At 38.5% G+C, this 18,523-nt stretch overlaps 1 protein-coding gene across 1 annotated transcript in view; it reads right to left on the bottom strand.

The window, feature by feature from the left end:
* LOC127366927 (transmembrane protein 65-like) overlaps positions 1-18,523 on the bottom strand; it is a 36,927-nt gene that overhangs the window by 13,688 nt on the left and 4,716 nt on the right. Inside the window, exons 3-5 of the mRNA XM_051406380.1 lie at positions 7,004-7,048; positions 3,367-3,434; positions 2,130-2,184 (exon numbers count right to left, since the gene is read on the bottom strand). Of these exons, the coding sequence (XP_051262340.1) occupies positions 2,130-2,184; positions 3,367-3,434; positions 7,004-7,048 (168 nt within the window). The remainder of the gene's footprint in view (positions 1-2,129; positions 2,185-3,366; positions 3,435-7,003; positions 7,049-18,523) is intronic.

Genomic DNA, 18,523 nt, shown 5'->3' with positions numbered 1-18,523 from the left:
CTGATGTGTTCATACAGGAAGCTCTTAAAAGTTAGAATAGCTGTAATATAAACATATTAATGCAATATAATTATGAGAATCTAATAAAAATGTTCCAACTTGTGGGAAGCCGGAGAGGGCATGGGTCTTTGAAGGCAAGTCTCGACAAAGCAGGGTGATTTTGTGAGTTAATCACCTTAGTTGTAATTTTTAATGGCGTTAATCCTATTTGGAGTTTTTCCGCATCATTACCTCTGTTCAAATTATGTAATTTGCCCAACTCAGAAGTCGAGCCATTTTCTAACGGTACAGCCTCCATCTTCATCGAGCCAGCTGAGCCACAGTTTCCTCCTTGAAAATGTGTGATTGGTGGACTTGACAACAGACTTGACACAAGTGCTAAATCACTTTGGACTGCGTTAGATAACTGCAGCATCTTGATTTGCAGACCCCCAAAATGTCCCCAATGTAGCAGGAATGACAGTGTCTGAGTGATAGAAACTGTGTTGAGGCTGTGCTCGAGGAAAAGGACAGAAGCTCCTTCTAGTTTTTGTCAATCAGTGGATTTTTGGTGGTTTTATAATTAACAGGGGAATTCTGCCGCTAGAACTCCCTTTAAAACCCGGAATTGAAAAATCTCTTTATGCCACTCAGAGATAACAGACTCTACCCGTCAAAATGCTAGCAGCCTATCGGGGAAATGAATTCTAGGTTTCCTGTCTTAGTTTGCAACCTGATAACCTTAAATCCCACCAGGCCTGAAATTGCCCCTTTGGCTTAATCACAATCTCAATCACGTATTTATTGTAAAAATGAAAAATAAAATCAGCAAATTTTCCAAAGTGAAGTTTTTAGTTGTTCCTCTCTACAGTTACACTACAAGTTTTCCACAACTCTGCAGTTCTCCGCAAGACAGATCAGTTTACCCAGTCTGTTTGATCTGGAACAGAAAAAACAACCAAAGCACACTTCTATCACCAGCAGTAACAAAAGAATCCGAAGAAGGAAATGTAAGGCAGAGAAAAAGTGGGAATGTCAGTTGTTCTTAAACTCTTTTTTTTGTTCTGGAGACCATTGACATCAAAGTAAAGGGACTGAGATGGAACAGGAAGAAATAAATTGGGATTTTGTTAATACTAGTTAATAATTAGACAAAACATTTAATTCTAGTACCAACTAAATAATGGCTGTGATTTGCCAAAAGACACAAATATTCAACAACTGTTCATAATAGTTGCGTTGACCATCATTAATGAAGTAAATTGTCTTCATGCTTCACCTTGCACCAGAGTTGAGACTCTGTCACCACCATCAGTGTCTCTTCTCAAAGCTCCTGTCCACACTCACATTCAGTGTAAGGTAACAGAATAACCTCAGTGTCTCTACCAGATACACATTAGGAACAAGTGATAACATTAAAATGCAAATGAGCCTCATTGAGCTAAGTGGATATTACAATGTGCTTCTGAACACCATGAACATATTTATGAAACTATTATTATCTAGACGAGCCAGTGTCTTTCTCTCTCCCGCTCTCGCTCTCTCCCTTTCCTTTCTCTAATGTCACTTTCTTTCTTTTTTTTGGTTAGTGTCACAGCAGTGGTCAGAGTGTAAGTTCATTATTAGAGCTTCATTATGGGACATTGTATTCGGTCTACAATGAAATTGAAAATGCCTCCTTCTATTTTCTTTTAAAGAGTTTGGAGGCTGTGGGGTCAAGAGTGTGAGGTTATCAAATTTAACTTAACATTTTTTTCCCAAGCATAGCTGTAGCCTGAGCAATTAGATGAGAAATTCAATCTATCTGCGTATGTGTATGCAAATATACTGAAAAAAAAAAATAATCCAAAGGGATCAGAGAATTTTACTTTGCAGTGAGAAACATGAATGCTTCTCTTGTGGAGGTATCACTGTGCAACAATCCTCAATCAAATGTTTCTGTGTTTAAAAACCTACACAGACTCTATATAATGAAAACCATTCATGACTATAAAGGACAGCAAACAAAATAAACACTGCCTCGTCTCTCTGCCTTAGACACACATGCTCTTTGACAGTCTGATGGACTTACTGACTTCACTGATTTGTAATAAAAATGCAATATTTCTTATTAGAAATCAAGTTACATTTGGATCATGAGATTCTCTTACCAGCCATAGTTGAAATGCCGAGGATCACGCCGATGGATAACTCAATCTGTGTTCCCTGCAAACACACAAACACACACACACACACACACACACACACCCACACACACACACCCACCCACACACACACACACACACACACACACACATTACAGAAGTTAGTGTGTAAGGCCAGAGAGCTCAGTGCGTCATTCTATAATACAAACCAGAAATTGCATCTTTGCATCTTTTGTGCATCACTCTAAGGGGTTAATCGCTACCAATGATAAATTCCTCTGTTTTAATGTCTCTTTACATTAACTAAAGCTCTCTCTCCTATTTACTTTTTAGCTTAAAGGTCTAATTTTAAATGCTAAAACAAGGTTTAACTGAATGGGCAATTGTAGCCTCCAACCAAAGTCTACTTGTATCATTAAAAGCTTTTCAAAGGTTTTCTAGAGGCTTTCAGTCTTTCAGTTTATGGTTTCCTGGCTTTAGTTCAGACCTCTTATCTCATACAAAATGGAGAGCAGCCTGAGATCTTCAGGCAGGGTACATTAGTTTATCTCACAGTCTGGACTGAGTCAGACCTTTACAGCAACTTTAAAAAATACAATTTTACTTATTGATTTATTTCTTCAAACTTTTCCAGTCTGCTTTGTCAAGGAGCAAAAACACCATTCTGGCTGAAATATTTTGCATAATATCTCCACATTCAACTTTTTGTTACAGTATATTGGTTTTTGGGCAAAGCCATATCATTGTGCTCTATTTAGGTTTAATCTCTCTGTTTCTCTAGTATATATTCTCACTTTCTACTTGTCTTCCCACCTCCTTGTAGAGGCCCCCCTATAAGAATTCATCGTCTCTGTGTTAAAAACTAAATGAATAAAGTCGATGAATTCATTCCGTTCCACTGGGTTTAAATTTCATTATTTGAACAACTTCACAAAGACATAATACAGAGTGGAGAGCTTGTGGCAGGCATACTACTACAACTTGTATAGGATGTAAAAAGACTGAGAAACAGAGAGATGAGAGACGGTCTACCGAACAATGAGAGCAAATAGGAAATATACTGAGTGATAAATACAGCATCATCAAATAAAATTATACATTTGTCTCGCTCCTTCCATGTTCCATTTAAAGCTTCCTACAGTATTACACAACATATTCTTTATGCACAGGTTCCCCCTGTATAAATCGAACTCTACACTGAGCTACAGGGGAGCACAGCACTGCATGAAGCAGACAGACTTACAGCAACAATCATGATGCAGTTGTCCAGGAATCCAAATCCAACAAAAGGGAGTGCATTGTGCAGCAGAACTGTAAAATAACACAAATAATTCATCACCAACAGACAGAGTAAACACAGAATTTGCAGATTGTGTCTACATTAATAAATAACAACCCATTAGACATAATTGAGCCGTGCAGAGCAGAACTGTAACAGAATAAACACAGATGATATAAGATGCAATAACATAAAACACTTTTGTGCTGAAAAGAAAATGAAGCTGCTGTTGGGAGATGCTTGGAAAGAACCGAAGATGGATCATAACTCTAGTTATTTATTTATGCGTGTTTCTAATATGTTGCTATAACAGATTTAATAGAAAAACAGCTGCAAATTAGTGTGAAATAAGTTTAATAAGATTGGTCTAAATGTCTGAAGTACATCACAATCACATTGATTGGAATCATCCAATCTCTATGAAGTGGTAGCTATATTAAGTTCATATGTTCTGATAACTCTGATGCCTTATTTGATCTAAATTGTGCCAATGTTTTACTTTGGTACATGCTTTGCTAACACAATAAAGAATATATTAGCCTAACTTTGTGGGCTAAATATATATTACAAGGTACATGAAACTATGAGAAAATTAATATAAGACTGATCTCACATGAGGAAAAATAAAAAAAATTAAATAAAATGTAATACATTCTTAAAATTTAATTAGTTAGGGAGTAAGATATCTAATCTTATTTCTATAGCACAGTCTGTGCTACTGGTACAACTAGCTGGCAGCAAAACAAACAGGAACAGTCTTTTCCTAAAATGGAATGAATTTCATATTTGAATATTACAAAAGGTTCGACCTAGACCTTTTGTGTAAATAGTGTCATAAATATGAAGCAGCTCCATTTCCAGATCAAAAAGCTATCAGAATGTAAATATTGCTACAGAGAGTAATGTATTACATGCATGGAAGATTCCCTCTGTGTGTTGTGTGTGTATATAAGATATACAGTATAATATGCTGTTTTCTACTGTGAAAGTACATTCTAAATGTCACCCATCACCACCCCAGGAATGTTTAGTCTATTCTCAATCCAGTTCAAGTAACTGACCCACAGAGTGTTTTCTTGAAGGAGAATCACTGCTGAATATCAATTAATTTCTTCACTCAAGCTCTCATTTGGCTGCAGCTCTCCTTCACTAAAAAATAAAAATGTTCAACTTTGCTGTTTGAGCCTGAGTCCACAAAACATCTACTCACTCATATCTTGAACACAGACTTTATTTTAATGATACACCAGGGATAACTTCAATTGGATTGTGAGGAGCACTCCATCTCTTGATCTCTGCAGAATCTCATCATGGTGTTTGGTTTGAGCGCTTCTCTATGATACTCAAGAGTGAAGTCAGTGAGTGAAAGCTTGACATTTTCTAGAGCTTCTGGGCTCTTTATCCTTTAATTTAAAGCATCATTGACTTGTGTGCAATTTAGGATTGACAGATTACACAACTACTGAGGTTTCTTTCTTAAAAGTAGGTACCCACTCTCTATCAGGTGAGCTACTGTGGCGCTGACTACTGTGTCTTAACATAGAGTTTTTATGACAGGGATCACCAGATTTTCCCAGGGAGTATCCCATATCTCCCCTGGACACATCAACACATGTTGTAATGTTACACTCAAATCTTTGAGGACAAAATGTCTCTCTATATTTTTACCAATTATGTTCCAGATCAGAGGAGGGAATTAAAAATTGACTCCTCTGGCAATATTAGTTCCAACTACTGGTCAGCTGATGCTCTTTCCCACCATCATGTACCACCATCAGGCAAAACCTTTATTATTTGGTATATACTGTTGCTATTCTGTCCTAGAGGCCTTGGCAAATGGTCTGTTCTCCTTAATATTTTCGTCACATCTAACCAACCTAATCAATTCAGCTCAGAAAGGAGTCACTGCTTGAGTTCTGAAGTCAGAAACATAAATGGGTATAATGTTATACATTAATACATTTATGAGAATTTTTGCAGACACTAAGATTTAGTGAAGGAAATTAGACCAGGGTTGCAACAATTTGTTTGGCAAACTTCAGCTCCAAATTGTATTAACATGAAAAAATTAAGGACAGACGATTTCACTTATAAGTTATAAAGTTTACATCATTTCATGATTTTGAAAGTGACATGACACTATTTATACATTTTTTTCCCACAGAAGTCATCAACATGTGCGGTATAACTCCCAGCAGGAGAAAAACAAGGCACACAACACAAAGATTTTGCTGTCTCATGAGTGCCATGTTCACTGTTGCTCCAGTGACAGCCAGCTGAGTCGATGTTCCTTTTTAAGGTTTCACTCAGCGTTTCTCTTCTGCTGCTGAAATGCTGTTCCTGCTTTTGCTCTGCACTAAAGATAACACAGCTAAGCTTTAGAGGAGAGGTTTCTCACATGATGTCTCTGTTTTTGCTTTAAGTCACAAAGATCTCTCTGTTAAATGAATACTGTGAGAAATAAAGAAAGACAAACACAAGCTGATATAACTCAGCAGCCTTTCTGACCTCTAAGCAGGAGGAGAGAAATCTGAGGTAATGTCCGTAACTGAGCACTGCAGAGTGAAGTATGCACAAGCTTTTATAGTGGAGTGTGTGCAGGTGGATCACGTGTGTGAGCGTATGACCTTCTATTTGTAGTGAGAAATGGTCTGTGAGACACCATTCTATAGACGGGAACCTATTATCAACTCACATAAAAAAGTGGGACAAAGAGCTTCAAATTACAAGGGAAAAAATGTGTCAAAACATCTCTTGATGTGATAATTGAGTATGGTGTGGTCCTTTTTCTTCTTGTTGTGTTAATTGTTTCTTTTTTAAACAAAAAACCCTATGTTCACTATTATGTCCAATAGCATTTATAAGTTTGTATGGACCCAATGAATATGCAAAAGTACAAATTGATAAAAGGCCATTAGATGTTCAGACAGTGCATGTCTCTGTACAGCAGGTGGAGTACGTGGAGTCTGTTTGCAGTTTGCATACGGCCGCAGTAGGTAACTTTTATAAAAAATAACTGAAACTTTGCTCATATTTGCTGAAACCTTTTTAGTACATGAAACAGATCATGTGTGAACTGGCCTCTGGATTGGCTGTTTTTGTTTAGGCCCGCTGGATTCCTGCAAATGCTTGAAGATGAATCTGTCTCATCTGTCTCATGCACTACTGGATATAGTGAAGGTTTCAGCAAATATGACAAAAAGTTTTATAAAAGTTACCTAACTTTGATGAATATCTTTGATGCTATCCTTGGCTACCAATTACTTTGAGACAACAAGGGCAACAGCTAATGCAATATCTGTTCATGGAAACTTATTATCCACATACAGCATGTTTCACCCTTTTTTGGGGAAACCATGGAAACAAAGCATCAATGATGAACCACAATGTCCTGCTCATTAATGTTAATTAAGACTGATCTTCAATAATCTTCCTGGTTGATTGACGGTTGAAGGAGGGACGTCAATCCAGGCTGTCGTACTACTTGATTAATAAGCAACTCATTTAAACTGTCCCTTTTAAATGAACAAAACAAATATGTAGAAACATATGAAGTCATACTGAAACATCAACCAACATTACAACAAATTTGACTTCTTACCGTATCTTAACTGTGCTGCAGTAGGTGGTGCAATTTCAAGCTGCCCTGAAAAAGAAGAGAAGAAGAAGAAAAAATGTATTATAAAGTATCTGCATTCCCTGGCCTGTTTTTCTATGGAGGGGAAAAGTCAGCATAAATGTCAGACAGTTCTTAAATGGCAAAGCCTATCAGTCACGACCTTATGGATACAGAGAGAATATGTAGGAAAATGGGAGAGAGGGAGAGGGAGAGGGAAAACATTTTAGCAATGTGTCAGGGGTGATGAAAGGGAGTAAGAGAGAGGAAGAGGAGCAAAGAGCATCGCCCTCGTTGCCACCTCCCCTAAGTGACACACGGATGAGGACAAAAGTGACGTCAGAAAATGACAATTCTGCTGCCAATCAGGCCTCAGAGGAGGCCTGCCAGCAAACTGATTATAATTGGAGTGTGTGTGTGTGTGTGTGTGTGTGTGTGTGTGTGTGTGTGTGTGTGTGTGTGTGTGCATAGTGACAAACGGACACAGAGAAAGGAAGGAAGGGAGAGAAGAACATCATCCGAAAAATATTATAGATGGAAATAAAATTACTTTTTCTACATTGTGACACCAAAGTTAAAGGGAAACGGTGAAGTTAAAGAGGTGCAACATCTATCTGCTATAAGAGGTTGCAGAATAAAATAAGTGTCAGCCTGGATGTGCAACATTAACACAACACAGGTCTCTGCTGTAGAGAGAGATGATTACATTGCTTTTAAGGCTTTAGACAGAAGATCATTTCCTTTGCAGGTACTGTGAAATTTAATTTGTTTTACTGAGGTCAGAGGAAATGTTAGTCCACATTATGAAATCTGTTCTGCTCTCAGGTGTTAAACCCTCTGCGGGGTAAATCAGGCGGGAGCAGATTTTGCCTACTGGTGTCGAAGGAGTCTGTCTTCATTACTACTAACACCCAGATATACAAGCATGCATTCATTCATATACACACCTACAACCCCTCATGCACAATTCCCACTGAGTTTGCTACAAGTTAGAGTGAGAGCAAGTGCCGAATCCAAATTTACTTTCTGGGAGGGGAACTGGTTCTGCCCATTAGTGACTCCTGTAAATGACTAGCTATTTTGAATTCAGCAATGATGTTTTTCATCTGGAATAAACTGTGACACTGCAATCACCTACATTAGCAATGAAACCTGGCAAAATTGTCCACTTCAGGCTGAAACATCACAAACTGAAAAAAAAGAAAAAAGTATTTCTTTCTCCCATCCTGTCTGCCGTCCTCATCCATTTCCATCTCCTCACTTCCTCCTTTCCTTTCAGGACTCGGCATCATGTTACAAGCTTCATTCCGCAGTCTTCAGTTCACCTCCATCTCATGTTGCTGACACAGACAATTGTTCACCTCAATGTCGGTGTCAGTGTCACATTTACACAGATGCACACACACCATAGCAACTATATATTCATCATCAGTGATCTGTCATTCCCTCCAGCCTCTGTAGCACCTTGTGCATAATGAAATAATAATATTGAAATACTGGCTCTTTCCAACTCCCTGGTGAGCATTGTTCAAGGTTTTATCTCCTTTCACAGGTTTTGAAAAATCCTGCCAGCTACAAAAGCATTAACAATGCTGAGATGAAGATCCTGCCCACAGAAGATTGATGGCTTTGGCAATTAGTTAGCAGAACACATTTCTTTCCATTTATCACTCTTGTAGGGGTTGTTTTAGATTTAATTAAAGGCTTTCAATGATCCTGTTTTGCTAAACGTTGGCAGTGTGCTGCTGCTTCAATCACATACATTTTCTCACTGAAACCTGCCTCTAAACAGCTGATAGAGAATGATTCTCAGCTGTCACAGGCTTTGGAAATTAGATAACTTGACAATCAATCAATAACTACTGGTACCATACTCAGGGTCAACAAAGATCTTTGCCCCCCTCAGGGTTACCCAAACTTCAGAATAAGGATATATATTGTTTTGGTTTGTTTTGGCAAGTTCATAAACAGAGTTGAGTCAACAAATAAAAAAATATTTAAAAAAATGTAAAAAACTAAGTAGATTTTTTCCCTTCTTCTTCATAATGTTCATTCCTAATAATCTCTAACCATTGTGATGTATGAATCAGATGAATGAATCCTATATAACTGAGGCGTGGGTAACTTTACTCCCCTGACAAAATGTGTTTCCAGTCAGAAGAACCTTCTCCATATCAATTAGGCATTCTTAGACTTGTGTAATCAACACACGAGTAATTAATCATTGGACTACTTATAGTATTTGATTGTACACTCTCAGCTCCTCTATGGCACATGGTTTGACTAAAATAATCTGGATTTGGTTAGGTTACCACACATATGGGCTGACAGCATCGTTATATGTTAACATACTAGTCACCCATAACATATGTCTAAACCTCAGGGCTGTATATTAACACTGGTCAAAGCTTGAGTTCACTTGTAAAACTAAAGCAGATAATTCCATCCAGGGTGCTTCTCCTTCTCTCTATAATTTAGTGCTGTTACAAAATATTATATATTGTTATCATCCATATTTGTTTAAATGGTAATTTCGAGTTAATAAACAGCATAAATCATTTTTTTAGGTAGCAGATAGGCTACTATGGCTGCACACTGTTGAACAATGCTATAATAACAGGCCTGTGATCAATCTAATAAATTGTTCTAATCTGTCCCATTTCGATGTGACAGAAATAATGCAATACATCATTGTGTCCCAAATCATAAGCTTGTTGCTGCTATATTTTCCCATCACTTAAAACAAAATGAGGCCAAATGAAAATGCAGCTGAGTCACTGTCTCATCACCAGTCACGTGAAAAAAACCCATTAACCAGAAACAGAGTCCCTTGAAGATTTTTCTCCCCTTATCCACTGGGCTTCATCCAGGCATTTATTGGAACTGCGATAGCTGACATGACTGTCTATTGGCCTCAGAATACCTCTGGTACAAAGTATTGATTGCACGGTGCCTTAACCCCCCCTGAGCTGCGGTCGCAAGAGAATTCAGTTCCAACAGACAGGAGTGGTGCAAACATTTAATGGGCAGTGATAAGCTGCTAACCATGAGCATCCTTAAATACCAAAGCAGCCATGTTTCATTTTTCTCAAGTCTTTTATTTTGTATTCTCCTACTGCAGAGTCATCCATACAGCACGCATCAGGTATCTGATAAAGACTGTGTTTACAGATAAACAGAAAATGTGATGTGTCACCATTTTGGGCACAGATCTTAACTGTTAATCACCAAGTCAGCTACAACAAGTCTCTGAAGCATTTATTACACACAGCCTACAAAATACCTGTTATCTGGTAGGCTAGTCAAATGTCTTTAAACTGATAAATATAAGAAACACATACAAACCAGGCTGTATCTAGGAAGCCTTTTCACACAAGAGGACACAGATGAACAATACTAAGAGTCTAAAGCAATGCTAGCAGCTCTGTAAGGCTGTACTTTAAGCATAGTGGTGCTTTGAGCTAAATGCTAGCATGAACATGCTCACAATGACAATGCTAACATGCTAGTTCCTAGTTTAGCCTGTTAACATACCAACATTTGCAACTCAGCACCAAGCGGCAGCCTGCGTAGGTGAGAAACAAAGTCAACACGGAAGTAACAAAAACTGCAGTTCCTCTGATGGCCACTTGGGGCTGGCTACAGCAGAGATCGATCTCCATAAAGCCCCATATTAAAATGCCCAGCTTTACAGCAGAAATAAACATGTTTACAGCCTGGTACAAAAAAAAAGTCTCAATAGCTAAATTCCCCGTTTATGACAACTGCACTGGGGGTGAACTTTTACATAACTCCCCCGTTATAATTAAGGGCACGACCACTTGAGTGACAGGTGGCTGTTTTCAAAAACCAGGCCTCATGCAGCCAACCTCAGCTCCATGCCTTTGCCCAATTTTAGATTAGCCAGGAGCCGTCAGAGTCAGGACTGCCAAGATGGCGACAATCAGAGTCAACAGCACAGTCTATGCTTAGCACTAAACACTGATGGGAATGTTGTTTTACAGGTTTGGTCATGAACCAAAATATTGGACAACTAAAACATTTATCTGATTATGGTGCTAGATGAAAAATCAGAAACTAAAGCTATTACAATTTATCCTAAGGGGGACATGAATGTCCAACATTACTATTCATAGAGCCATGCCACTAGCAAGGCTGAAAACATAATCAAGTCATCTAATATTTAACTTCTGCATCTGAACATTAATGTGCTCTATCTTGCGGTCACTCCTAGTGGTTAAAAGTGAAACTCTATATTCTCTCAGCCAGATAGCACTTACTCTAAAAGGCTCCCATTGATGCTCTCAACCTCAACAGCCATCTACAAACATTTATATATTTGTGTGCTGGTTGGTGAGAGTTCTACTTTCACTTTGTGTTATTCCCTCCTCAGCTGCTTGCTTTTCTGAAAGTGTCTGTTTGAGGAAACAACCATTAACACTCAAGTTCTTCTTTGCTGTGATTGTTTAAAGCGAGATAAAAGTCACACTGTCTCGTCTTTGTTCTGTCAAGACAAATGGTTTGTTCCACACTTTGTCTCTTATTGCCAGTACAGATGGAAATTGAAGTGTGAACGGAGTTTTGGAAATTGTAGATAAGTCCGTGAAGGAACCCAAGAGCCAAGTTCTCTCACAAAGTGTCTATCGGTACGTACAGTCGGCTCAATAAGAATGATCAATTGAGGCAATAAGATTTTCTGCAAATTCAGGTGTTGGTGTTACAGGGGGGCAACCCACAAAAATGCAGGGACATTTTTCATCACTGGACATGCAGCATTGCAAAGCAGTTTGTTTATGTGTGTGGCTGCCTCTGTTAGAGTGTTTGTGTAGTGGGCTTTGTCTGGCAAATGTAAACTAAGAAGCATCCTTATTTTCCCCTCAGGATTTCATTGATTTCTGTGTTGCACACCTCCTCACAAACAAAGGGGTTTCTCATTATCAGAGCGTGGTTTGATAAAACAGAAGACTGTGTGTGAGTTTATAAGCATGTGAATCTATATCATCATCATCATACCATCTCGATTTTCTGGCTGTATATGCTGGTATGTATCAGCAAGCATGTGTGTGTGAATGTATACGAGATCAATAGAGTTCAGCAGAAGAAGAACAATAGAAGGCTAGAGCCATTCATCAAGTGTGCAGCACCTTGCTATTCTCTTATGATTTATGAGACAGAAAAGAGGAAATGACACAGCACACAGAATGTGGGCCACAATGGATAGGACAGTCATTAGTAAACACGAAATGGGAAAAGATTTGTGGGGGAAAAGTTTTTGTAGCACAAAGTCCTGAAAATATGAGGCTGAAAAAATTCATCCTAGAAAGGGTGATTCGATTTAGAAAGAGAACTTGCATACATTTTCTAAGCAAGTGCAACATAATGAAAAGCTATCAATACTGTGTTTCTGCATCTAATCTAAAATAAAAAAAATGAAAACCAAAACAGTGAGTCAACCTTAATTGTTAAGCTTGTGATTTGCACATAAAAGCTCATTCGAAGGAAATTCAAGTCCATCTGCTTCCTTAAGTTGCTACTGGAGGACTTTTAAAGGGCATACCACAACTTAAAATACACTTGTCTACTGAGGGAAAATAATGAGTAGCTCCCAGTAAATTAACCAGTCAGTGTATACAAGTAAGAAGAAAAAACAAAGCACTGGAGCATGACACCACACAAACTGAAGCCTAACGGTGAAGTTACATTTCAGCAAAGACATTTTTTCCCCTGCAAGTTCAGTGAACTCTACTTTGCAGGTAGACAAATACAGCAGTCTATTCCCCCCCCACCCCCGCACCAATTAAGGTAGCTGTGCTGGGCCTGAAACATAACATAGAAACCAGACGAAAACCAAACACAAATCGTTGAAAATGTTCTCCTGACAAATGGCAAACCACAAGAGACGGGGAGGAAAGAAGAAAGTAACCTTGTTTCCTATCTGTCTCACAGCCAGCAGGGAGAAAAGGGCAAAGAGGAAAAAGGAAATATTTTTAATTGAACAGTGAGCTAAAATAAGTCACACTATACAACGACTTTCCCTGCACATATTCTAATATGTGCAGGGAAAGTCGTTAAGTTTCTGGGAGACCATGCATTTTATATGAACGGCTAAGACATATCACACAATAACAATAACACCGTATTTTCAGGTATAGAATTTTAATCCACACTCATGCCATGATAATGGTGATAAGGACCACCTGCTCGCTACTATATTACAGTAAATTCTCCAATTTCTTTGGCCACGGAATCCAAATCTTGCATCCTCCCTCTAGTTCTCAATCCTGGCAACAAAATGGAGGGCGGTTTTCTTTCCTCCAAGCAAGTTAATTGCAGTTAATTGCACACACCTGGCTTCCTGATCACCTAAATAGGAACTCACCAATGGTACACACAGAAACACATGCACAGGTGTTTTCACTTATTTCAGCCTATTAGGACCTCTGTGTAGGCGAACAGACCATCTTCCCGACTCTCTTTCATTGCTTCTGCTCAGTATGGGCTTCTATCTGGCTGTGCCGGCATGTTGTATTTTATTGTACATAGCAGCAATGGCAGGGGAAAATGCTTAGACAGTGCAACAGTGACACAAACTATACTGAATGTGTCTCAGCTGATAAACAGCAGGAGACAGAGTGGCAAGAATTTTGAGAAAGCTACTTATAGAGGGCGAATTGTACAATATTAAGCTTAATCTTTTGCACAGCATTTGTTTTCAAATATGCAGTCATATTTCCAGTTTGGTTTCAGTCGTGTGAAAGATGTTTACCACATCCTTTGTTTACTATAGTCCTGGTAAGCTACGTGTTGTCCTTTACTTGCTTCATAAGCCATTGACTTCACCTGGACTGTAGTCAGCACATTGTGTTTTCCAAATTTGAATAATCGAAACCACACTTGTACAGAATAAACCAGGATTTAATCAGTTGGAGCAAACTCTCTCTAATACTGAGTTGATCTTGGCCATGACAAAGGTCTAATCAACAAGAAAAATGGGGGAATCGGGCTGAATCCTCAGCCTGATCTGAAAAGATAATTTTTAATGTTATATTTTCATTTGACTTATAAGTACTTTAATGCTGATATAATCTTTTTTTTTAAATTAACAATAGATCAAATCACGATGTGTAATGTACAATGGTCGATCGGGATGATGAACCCGCAGAGAATTATTACTCTGCTATTCTCCTCTGCTCTACAGAGCATTTTCACTTCTTTCAGTTCATTGCTTTTGTTTTATGGCCCACAACTTTACTATTTGGTTCACTCTCTTATTATCAGTGTTTGCAGACACAGCAGGCAGGGTGTTTTTTTGTGTTTAAAAAGCACTAAAAACTGACTATACACTACATGCCCATCATCACACAGCAGATGGACCAAGTTAGTAGCTAGCCTGTGAAGATAGTGGAGCATTTAATTTCATTGGTGAGAGCAAAACAGAGCTATAAGGACAGTGAATAGTCGATTTAGATTTATTTAACTCCAAATGAAAGCTAATGTTGCTTGGTAACTGCTAGATGTGTAAACAAGAACTTTATGCTAACATGCTGTTAATGCTGTCTTTGTGGCAGGACCAATCAATGAAGCAGTTAGTGAAGTGAAGTTAAAGATCCAGTGTGTAGGATTTAGTGGCATCTAGTGGTGAAGTGGCAAGTTGCAACTGACTGAAAACTGCTGGCGACTGTATTTGACGACCAGGGAATGAGAATGGGCTGTAAAGTGTGTAGGAGAAACTACGGTGGCCACAAAAAGGCCTGTTTACAGCAAGTGTTTGGTTTATCTGTGCTTGGCTACTGTAGAAACATGGCGGACTCCATGGAAGGCAAACCGTAGCGTCTGTAGATAAAAACGGCTCACACACCGTTTTCTGTTACACACTGGACCTTTAAGGTTTACAAACAATTTATTATTTTCCCAAATGGAGCTAGAAGTAATACAAAACAGTAAATACAGCCCCAGAGAGAAATATTAACCTTAAAATCTACTATAAAGTGCTGACTTTAGTCTTGTGGGGCTGCAGTGAAATCACCAACCATGGTGACTGTGTAGCAAGGTCAGTTACAGAAACCTCTGAGGGGCCCAGGAACAAACCATGGAGAAAACGGGGAGCTATGATGTGTTGTGGTACATCTCATATACGTGTGAAAGGGACGGAAAGAATGAGAATAGGAAAGATAAAAGGAAAAATACAGTGAGTGAGGAGACATCGGAGCACAAAAAATGAAAAGGAAGAGAGAGAGTTTGGAGGTGACAAAAAGTAAGAGTGTGTTGTCTTTAAAGGTCATATTGTCCCATGATCGAATGGACAGGTTCACAAAAACAAACACCCCCTTGAATATCAAACACATCCTGCTGCGCATAATAATATTAAATAGGCTTCTGTGGTGCCTGGGTAATTTGATTCATGCCTTGATCCATCTGTCTAGGTTTCACAAGAAAGGAGAGCCATATGCAGTGATTTATTCTCCTCACTTTCATATCTTATGAATCATAAAACTTTAATTGATGCCAAATTGGCAATTTGATGACAATCTCACAGGCTGGACTCCATATAAAATGTTTTTTTCCCCACTTGGCCTTGATGTATTCTCTTACAAAGACTCAAAACAAGGAAAAGCAACTTTATCACAAGCAATATGTGAAAAATGCAGTGGTTCTCAATTGCAGCGTAAAAATGATTTTTGAGGGAAGAGCGATTGTCCAATCATAACTTAGTAATCGTAACTATAATTACTATAGGCCCGGCAGGCCTGTCAAGCTTTGGATTTTTCAGCATCATGGTTGCAATTGGCGTTTCCAAAACCAGTCAGTAGAAACACTTTATAAGCAGGCTTTGAAAACCTTGGATCAAAAGTCAAATTCATATCATCATTGTAAAATTTTAACAAGGTATGTTTTTTAAACTTGGAAAACATGATCAAATTTGTAAATATTTTACTTGTGTATAAAATATTCAATGGTCTCTGATATGCCATCATCTGCCAGGGACTGCAGATGAAATTAAGCTTGAATGGCTATATCTGGCACACTTTCATAATCCTTGTGTTAATTATTGTGCATTGTCCCTTTTTAAATAAATAAACAGCATGTTAACTCTAACATAACCGGCAAACTTTAGGGGTGTTTCATTAGGTAAGGGTTAGTTTGGTTACTATAGCTGTTTATACTGCAGATTGGCAGATTAACAGCGAGAAATAATAGTGAAATTAAAATATTCCCTGTTTTTCTGGGGACCCCAGCTTGAGAGCCATTGAGATATCCCTTAAAGGACAGAAACTCTGGTGTCAGCCCTCATTAATCCTGCTTATTTTGTTCTAGCATCAGGGATAGCAGGTATTGCCTCTTATTTTTTTAGGGAGGTCATGAGCCAACTAAGTTCAGCAAACCAGTTTAGAAAGGTTTCCAATAAGGAACCCCTACGTCTGAAGTCTCCTTGGCACAATGAGACTGATTAGTTATTAATGGCTGCAGCTCTGTTGCTGGCAGACATCTGCCCTCTATAAATATACATAACGTATTATTACAGTCTGTGTGATGAATGGTGTGTTTTCTGTACACAAATTACAAATGTCAGAGCAACAACATCCACTGGACATCAAAATAATTGACTGGCATGTTATTAACTCAAGAATGAGCTTTCAGAAAGTCAAACATTAGCATGATGGCAGCATCATAACACCGACTTGCAAATGTTCAACAGTGCTGGTGCTCTACATTTTTCTCCCCAGACTGAAGGGAGTAACTGGTGTTACTGGTGCATGGGTCACAGCAGGTTTAATATCACCATGGACTGCCATTATGTAACTGTGTGTGCGAATTAGCATGACAATAACACTGCATGAGCTGAGGCAGAATGGACAAATGGAAAGGTGCTCTCCTTTGTGCCTAATTTCAGGAAAGGTGGTTATGAGAAAGAGAGGGAGGATGTGGCTTCTCCTTTTAACATAAAATGTGGAATCAAATATCACCAAGCACTACAAAAGCAATATATTGAGCATAGAAAATATTAGGCCACCCTTCGAAATAGATGAACCGGAGGAAAGAGGATCCTGGATTTATTATACCTGCTGAGTTTGGTTATCGTTTAAGAAGAGATAAAGACAAAGAAGAAGAAGAATTTTACTTTAAGGCAAATGGAAGACGGGTTGATGAAAGAAAGAAGAAATGTGTCTTGTTTTGTAAGATTCTGTACTGCAGTCCCATGGGTCACTGAGGTGAAAAACAAAAAACAAAGTCACAAAGATGTATCCCTTCCTCTCACTGCTCTTTTGCATCTCCAATTAACTTTCCTCTGCAGTAGTTCTCCATCCTCTGAGGCATGGAGCTTCTATCTCGTCTCCTCTCACATTTTCCTTTTCACCAGAAGGCCTGTGGGAAAACCACGTTAGTACAGTGGATGTCACTGACTCACTCACTAACTGAACGCTGATGGCCACAGAGGTCCAGATGGAACAGGAGGATCTCTAGTCGCCTATTCATTCATTTCTTCTGCTGCATCTCAAATTACTTCTCCTCTAAAACTCTGCTTCCTTTCTCTCTGCTTTAACCTAATCTTTATAAGAACTTTTTGTGAAGTGTACAAAATGCCTTTATATTAAATATTATATAAAATGTGTATGGGTCAGCATTTACTTCTGGTAATACAGATTCTGTTTTTCCTAAAGTGAAGCCTTTATATCTGGTCTCTGATAGTGTAATTGCTGAGAACTCAAACATGACAATGGGAAGTCATCGAGATTCACACTTTAAATGTACTGTAGGTCACAAATGTAAAAGACTTTGAGTTTTATTCTTCTAAACTATCAGGAAGGCTGTAAATAAACATTTCATAAAGAGAAAGTCACAATATTTCCCTTCATTGCCTTTTAACCATCTGTTTATGTTTGAATGTTGTTGATATCGTGAGCCTATCATGTCCTAGAATGATAAAACTGGTATTGATATTCTCATTAAATATGTCTGAGTCACTTCACAACGTTGTTAGTGCTATCCCTCATTGTTACTTCTCTCCCCTCCATCCTTTCTCTTCCTGTTGGTTTACTCCTCTCTAGATATTGCTGCCTCCACCCACCATCTGCGTCCCCACCTCACCTCTGTTTTCTAAACTATTTGCTTTCCTGAATCTAGCTTTTTACGCAAACAATGGAACGAAGCAGACATTTTTCTACATACTCTGCAGTTCTCCTCAGTGTTTTAGCATCTTTCAGCTGATTGGTTTGGTTTTACGCCCCAAAACTTTACTGTTGGGTGATCAACTCGTTTCCAGCTGCAGCAGATAAACAGACTGTACGCTACATGTACACCAAACTGCAGACAAAGTATTTTAATCAGTTGGTGGAGACCAAAAACAGAGCTAAAAGGAGAGTGAACATTGGCATATGACCAGAAATACAACTCAAAATGAATGCTAATGTTGCTCTGTGTGATAATATGTCAATGTTGTGCTTATGGCTTATTGTGCTTCCACGTAGCCAAAAATCCATGAATGATTTATACTTTAAATAGCAG

Source organism: Dicentrarchus labrax, unplaced genomic scaffold (genome assembly GCF_905237075.1).
Source record: "Dicentrarchus labrax unplaced genomic scaffold, dlabrax2021, whole genome shotgun sequence".
NCBI lineage: Eukaryota > Metazoa > Chordata > Actinopteri > Moronidae > Dicentrarchus > Dicentrarchus labrax.
Note: the sequence above shows the minus strand (reverse complement) of the source record. Positions and strands in the feature narration are given on the sequence as shown.